Here is a 7,531-nt window from a genome sequence, read left to right on the forward strand (position 1 = left end):
AGTGTCCACTTAATAGCTTCTAATGGTAATAGTGGGTTAGGGACAATTAAAACCTAGTTAATGTTTAAAATTTGCCAATGTTTTTACTTTATTTTAAGTCTTTATCAAGGCTATACATGGCACATACCTATAATGGTACATAAAATGATCCATTGTGATTTATATACAGTGAGGTCCTAAGGTAACGGATAAATTCAATATTTTTGTAACTAACAATCTTTTGACGAAATCCTCATGTAGGTCGGTTTTTATTTTTTGTTGTGCATTTTTTTCAATAGAATCTTTTTATACAGGGCGTGTCGTGTAACAGTGGCCAATACCAACTTTCTTATTTTAGATACAACACCCTGTGTATTATTATATTTTTGAATTTCTTAGAATATTAGGTAAAATTTATATTTAATCTTCTATTCTTATCTTTAACCGTTTTTAAGTAATCGAGGTTGGAAAAGTGACATTTCGTGTATTTTTCCTCACAAAATCTAAACAGTTCGACCTAGAGTAAAATGGTTTTTACATTATTATCTTACTTTTTAATATGCTATCTAGTGGTATCAAACCCAGAGATGATAGGATTATATTCAAAATGACAAATTTTGAAATTTAGGGCCGACCACGACAATTTTCGTATTTTATTTTTATTTAATACCACTAGATAGCATATTAAAAACTAAGATAGTAATATAAAAACTAATTAAAATGGACCAAATCCAATAGTTGGCTGTATACCCTGAATCAATATAAAGACAAAAGCTTTTTGTAAATACAAAAAGCTTTTGTCTTAATATAAAAACCATTTTACTCTAGATCGAACTGTTTGGATTTTGTGAGCAATTGTCACTTTTCCAACCTCGATTACTCAAAAACAGTTAAAGATAGGAATAGAAGATTGAATATAAATTTTATCTAGAATATTCTTAGAAATCAAAAGATATAATAATATACAGGGTGTTGTATTTAAAATAAGAAAGTTGGTATTGGCCACTCTTACACGACACGCCCTGTATAAAAAGATTATATTGAAAAAATGCACAACAAAAAACAAAAATCGACCTGTACGAGGATTTCGTCAAAATATTTTTAGTTACAAAAATATTGAATTTATCCGTTACTTTAGGACTCACATGTCGTATGGAAATAATCAACATTGACCACACCGGGTTTATTAAAAAAAAAATAGCCTCGATAAAAACGTAAAATAGGTAAAGTCTATACGTTAGCAATTGTACAAAACCCACTATTACCATTAGAAACATAGACTAGTTAGAAACTTTATTTTAAAACTAGAACAGCTAAGAAAAAATGAATGTTTGTCCAACCTCAAATTCTATCTACAACATTTCATTGGATTTACAAAATCCAAGAGAAAATATTAATATGACGACGTTTTAAAACGTTAATAAAATTAGGTTTAATTCAATAAGAAAGTAATGAAGGATACATTAAAACTATAGGATTGTAATAGAATATTTTATTGAAAATCGTAATCACTTGAATGAATTATTGTGATTTATATTTATTTTGTACAAATACTTTTATTGTGTCCCATTTCCTGTTTTTAAAAACATTTGGATACTTTTCTACCAAATTTAAAACTTCCATTTTTTTTGGCGGAATTTTCTTCTTAATATGACGTGCAAAGAATTTTTGCGTAAGTTCTTTTTCCTCTTTTGTCCATGGAACTAAAATACGTTTACCTTTCTCCTTTATTCTATTTTGTGACGGGATGTTTACTTCATTTTGTTGAAGAATAGGTTGATTAGTATTTTCTTCGTCACTATCAGCTTCTTCTGCGTCTTCCAATATCTCGTTATCGACTTCAATCTCATTTAAATTTCGATTTTTATATTGGTCAATATTAGTGTTTTGAGCGAGCAATAATATTTTGGAAACTTTTGCGGTTTGGTAAATGTCTGACGGGAGACGATACCACTCATCATGAGTTTTTGAGGTATGCCCCATAAATTTTGCTAGTTGTTCTAGTTCACCCTTTTCCATTTTTAAAATTTGTATTATTGTTGCTAAGTGTTTTCTGAGGGGAGTTGACGTGAGGGTAGTGATTTTGTTTGCATCATTCAACACCTTAGAAGCATGCTTTCTGAGAACATGATATCCACTGATGCAGTTAATAGTATTCGGTATGCCAAATAGGTATTCGTTGTAAGAGGTAAAAAAATTATTCCTATATTTAATTAAAGTGTCAACTCCACTTTTGGTCAATTTGTCAAACAGAACAGGTACGCCTCTACCTCTCTTACCTCTTATTACTATGCGTTTTAAAGAGTGAACTAAAATTTTCTCGGTTTCTGTTAGGACTTTCTCAAACTCTTTAGAAGATTGAGAATCATGATGTTTTAAATAAATATCTAAAGGTAATCTCTGCAGCTCCCCTACTCGTCTCTTATTAAAAAGTAGTAAGCTGCAATATGTACCTTCGAGCAGACATTTGTACGCTTGTGTGTTATTCACATTTTCATCCAGGTGAGTTATTGAAGATGTTATAAGCTCATCCAGATAAGTCTTCATTTTCTGAAAAAAATATGAAATGGATATTAGTATTAGTAATTTATATTCGTACATAAACTGTTATTAGTATTCTAGGTGCATTATCTACAGGGTGAGTTTTTAGTGTGAGATTGGTCGATAACTCCGTTAGAGTACAAGATATCCAAAAAAAGTTTTTAAGAAAAATTGTAGGCAATGATATGCTCCTTGCTTTGAAAATATGCCCAATTCTACAGGGTGGTTCATAACTGCGTGGTAAAGCAAAAATACATTTTTTTAAATGGGATACCCTGTATATATTCTTATATGTACATTTCTCTTATAATCCCTGTTCTTAAAATATAGGGTTCTATATTACTATACAGAGCATTTAACGAGTTATGACCATTTTAATTTCGAAATCTCTATGAACTAAAATGTCACAAATACACTAAAAAAAGATATGTAAAACGAAAGAAATATTTAGACATACTCACAATCGTTTATTTAACTATGGACGACCGGTTTCGACCACTAAAATTTACTGGTCATCATCAGGTCTCCGATATTGGAGAGTATATAACTGTATTATAGAACGATCAACTTAAGGGTAGGATCATGAGGAGTAGATATTTGGGAAATGTACTATCCCAAATATCTACTCCTCGAGATCTTACCCTAAAGTTGATCGTTCTATAATACAGTTATCACCCAATAGTTTGAACCAAGTAACACAAATGAAATTTTTACTACACGATAGTTTCCATAGCTTGTACCGGCATATAAGTATATTAGATAACCCTCAAACCATATTTAGGTTAGATTGGCATCTTACTTATTAGACCTCATAAAGCTTTTGTTGTCCTGATTTGTTGTTGATTTTTTAGCATTTTAATTAACTGTACCGGAGACCTGATGATGACCAGTAAAGTGTATTGGTCGAAACCGGTCGTCCATAGTTAAATAAACGATTGTGAGTAAGTCTAAACATTTCTTTCATTTTACGTACCTTTTGAAATGGACTCACAAGTGCAACCGATTCATAATTTGAATATACAATGAATTTATCAATTTTTAAATTAGTGTGCTAATGACAGTATTCTGACCAAAGAATTTTTCAGTAAAACATTCATAATGATATAGCAAAACAACAGGTAGGCTTTGAAAGAATGACAGTTGTTATACAGTCTACTTACAGCAATATCCTCAGCCATGGGAATCAGGGTCGGTTTATTAAATCGATTGATTTGAATATTCTGTCCAGCTTCAGTCGATATTTCTAACGCCCATTGATCATCGATAAGTTTTTTCATGACGTCTAAGCTCTTAATATTAGCAGAATCGACATCCCTTTGAACCTCCACAGAATAAGCAGAACTGATTGCTTTTTTAATTAATGTACCCATCTGAAGAGCAAGTGATGGTGACTGGAAACATTTGCTCTCGTTATTATAATTCGCAATTGACCGAGTTGCGGACACAATTGTTTTAAACTTTGAGGGATGTAGGAGGAAAAATAACGTTAAATTGCTATTGTTTTCAATTTTCCTGGATTGTATTAGAAGACGTGCTAAACGCCGCATTTGTCGTTTGGCTACTTGAATCAGATGTCTGTCTTTATGACTTTTTACATATTTCCTTCCTACATCGCATATAAGTTTGTCTTTCTTTGCTACTAAAGAGATGTCATCCGCAGCTAGTGAATTTAAAACACCCGAAGTCCTTAGTGGATCGGTTGATCCAAAATTAGTAGCCATTAGGTTTTGGGCTTCGGACTGATGTCGTACTTTTCCTGTTGCCTTTTTTTCATTAAAATAGCACCGTCTAATGTGGCGCCGAAGCGATTTTTTGGCATAATATCCTAAAAATAAACATTTAAAATAACAATTTATCTAAAAATTTGACAAATACCTTTACAGTGTATACATGGAAGCATGTTTGAATTAGTCGAAGATTCATCACTATTACTTAAAACATTTCTACGAAACACAGGTACGGATTTGCCAATGCAGAAGTCTCCCTCCTTTCGTATTTTATCAATGAAATATTTTCGTTTCGGATCCTTTTTGTCAAGAGATAAGTATTTTTGAACCTCAAGTTCATCACTATGAATTCTTTCAAGGTGTCTAGCAAAATTTAAAACAGGGATGTCGCAGTAAATACAATTGTGTTTTCTTCGTATCCTTCTTTTCTTCAAACATACACTGTCAATAAGTGAGGAATTAGTTTCATCCGCTGATTTTTCTATAGTATCTGTAATGATAATAATAAGTATTATTATAAAATACTGAAAGCTGGTCTTTTCAATTACCGAGAGAAGATGATGCTATAAGTTCTTGATATATTGGATTAGGGGTAGAGTCATCTAAAATAGCATCATTTTCATACATCAAGTCACAATCTGTTTGTTGTTCTAAAATAATTATTAAAAATTAAGCCACCGATTAGTTCATAGACACATGTAAAATAAGGAAGATGGAGATAAGATAACTATTTTTTGTCAAGCGTGAGTACGTAATATGCTTATTAATTTGACCAAAATTTGTATTCAAAGAAACTTACTATTTGCCACACTGTCATCTGTTGTTTCAATAGAAATAGAGTGCATTTCATATGAGTCATCCAAATCATCTAAAATATATTACAGTTATAGTTAAAGTGTTTGAAATCAAAAATAAATATGTATTACCACTGAAACAGGTAGGAGTATATTCGCTACCGTTTGATGATCTTGATTGATCGAGAGGCTTAGAATGGCACTCTAAAAGAGAACATTAGTAGGTATAGAAAAATCGAAATAAAACTGACAAGGTTCAAAGTATATTGCCATTGTATAGCTTACGCAGATGGCCTAATCATAATAATATAACGCAAAATTAAGTATAAAATAAAATTATAATCAACGCTGCAAATAAAATTGTGTGAAAGATATATCGAAAACGACGGCTAATAAGGGTTTATTCTGAAACCAGTTTAAGATGGTTGCACATAGTGACAAAAATAAGTGACTATTAAAAAACAAAAATAGTAACTCAGGTTTTTAAGAATAGCAAAAATCAACAAGTTCTCCAGTGAGATATTATTAAGAAAATCGGTATCTAAACAACTAAGAGAAATAATAAAACAAAAATAGAGAATATAGAGAAGAAATTAAAAAGCTATAAAAACCAAATTTGCCGATGAAAACAAATTTTAAAAAACCAAACAAAACTTTAAATATGTGGACTGATTGATACTGATTGGAATATCAAACATTGATACGAATGAGTAGTGAAAAATTAAAGAAGAGAGAACAATTTTATAACATTATACATATAAACGAGGTGGTAAACATAGAAAAGGAAACAAAATTATGCGTTAAAAAGTCTGGCTTTAACTTGTAAAAAAAGTAAAAAAATTAATGAGAAAAACAGACAACTGAGGAAAGATATTATACATAAATAATGTTAGGAATTCATGTAAAAATATAAAATAAATTGTAAACAGTGTACAGTGGATTTGGAAGAATGGGAATTGGAAAAGAAAGGAACATTTACAAGGACTGAAATACGAAAAAAAAAACGGAGAATAATGGTGAACGAACAGTCGAATAGAAAACACGCGATAATTTGTGTAAGTTAATTAGGATAGATGCAAACAAAAAACAAGAAATGCCATATTAAAAGATTAGGACTTGGAATGCGACGATAATTAAGGAACAGTCAAGTTTTTATATTTAATTTACAGCTACAGAAAAATAAAATATTTTAGCAACCCTAGAAATAGAAAATAAAACAAGGGGAAGAAAAGGATGAATAGTATTCAAAGCTGGAAAACATTAATTGTTAATCTTCCAAAGATTGATGTAACAATTAGATAATGTTTTTTGGGAATAAAACCACATTTTTTCAGGTGTCCGGATTTTTTTGACCAGCAGTGCATTATTTTCACGAGTAAGTTTTAGATCTAGAAAATTTATTGAGAGTTTTGTTTAATTTATTGGAGTTATTTTATCAAAATGTCTGTTTAGTTACTACGGTATTTTTCGTTTTAGTTATTCCTTTTAAGATTTTTTAAATACACTACCTTTTTAACCAACCTATTAACTTAATTTTAAATAGTTTCCTTGGAATTAAGTTGTTTTGTGATTTATTCCTTGAAATTGATGCAGTAGCATTAAAACCCGTAGAAACCGTTTAATAGTTTTTTTAACTTCTTTTAAGTTTTTAACTTCTATTAAGTAACTTTAGTGAAATTTTAAAGAATATTTATTTACCGTTATAAGAGTCAGTGATTTATCCTGTACTATAAAAAGAATATAGCACGAAATGTAATAATTACTATGGCACTACACCGAGAATTTTTTGGGGGATTACCAAACGGGTTTTATAAGAGAAAGATTAGTGATAGATGTAATACATAATAATGACAGACGTTCCAGAAGCAAGCAAACAACTTTTTGTAATTTTTATTTAATTTAGGAGAACATAAATATGATAAGACGAGGAGATGAATAAATGTGTAAGACATTGACCACATTTTTTATGAATTGGAAATTTGTAATGTTAATAAGGATGACAGTAAAAGGTACACAGTAAAAAGTAAAAATGGAAAATACCCAAATAGATAGCTTTGCAATAAGATATGGACTAAGATCTATTATAACTAACATGTAACTTACCTGTACTTAAGGCTTCATTCACTAATTTCACTGTACGTGAACGAAACTTATATTTATGTTTAATTTCGTTCATATTCATCGTACGTAGATCACTTCCACAAATATTAACAGGCCTCGAAATATTTCAGTACTACACTTAAAACTGATTTAAAATTTTAAGAGTAAGTTACCGTATTTATACTAAATTATCGGACAAAGATGTTTCATGATGTTATGAAAAATCCACTAAAAGAGGATTTACGATTTTACAAAAATTAAGGGCCTATCTTAGGATTACCAAAATACAATATAATATAATAATACACGTCCATGTCGTAAAACCTTTTGAAATCTTATTTAAATAATCTTTCCTAAAAGCAATGTTAAGAAAAGTGAGATAAAGAGTTG

The 7,531-nt window shown here is 30.2% G+C and overlaps 1 protein-coding gene and 1 long non-coding RNA gene across 3 annotated transcripts; both read right to left on the reverse strand.

Moving 5' to 3' along the window:
- Nucleotides 1–1,456: 1,456 nt before the first annotated feature.
- LOC126891448 (uncharacterized) lies at nucleotides 1,457–4,727 on the reverse strand. The gene is made up of 3 exons (XM_050660624.1): nucleotides 4,396–4,727; nucleotides 3,681–4,345; nucleotides 1,457–2,529 (listed from the first exon to the last, which is right to left on the reverse strand). Exons 1-3 carry the CDS (start codon nucleotides 4,418–4,420, stop codon nucleotides 1,501–1,503), a joined length of 1,719 nt encoding a protein of 572 aa, XP_050516581.1. The 5' UTR covers nucleotides 4,421–4,727; the 3' UTR covers nucleotides 1,457–1,500.
- A 39-nt stretch (nucleotides 4,728–4,766) lies between these two features.
- On the reverse strand, nucleotides 4,767–7,206 carry LOC126892692 (uncharacterized). Of its 2 annotated transcripts, XR_007700973.1 has the most exons (4): nucleotides 7,145–7,206; nucleotides 5,174–5,245; nucleotides 5,047–5,115; nucleotides 4,767–4,897 (listed from the first exon to the last, which is right to left on the reverse strand). It is a non-coding gene; the product is annotated as an uncharacterized LOC126892692 (long non-coding RNA). The 2 variants fall into 2 exon arrangements; XR_007700972.1 differs by lacking the exon at nucleotides 7,145–7,206 and having other exon boundaries at nucleotides 5,174–6,009.
- Nucleotides 7,207–7,531: the final 325 nt, after the last annotated feature.

This window comes from Diabrotica virgifera, chromosome 9 (assembly GCF_917563875.1).
Source record: "Diabrotica virgifera virgifera chromosome 9, PGI_DIABVI_V3a".
Classification (NCBI taxonomy): Eukaryota; Metazoa; Arthropoda; class Insecta; order Coleoptera; family Chrysomelidae; genus Diabrotica; species Diabrotica virgifera.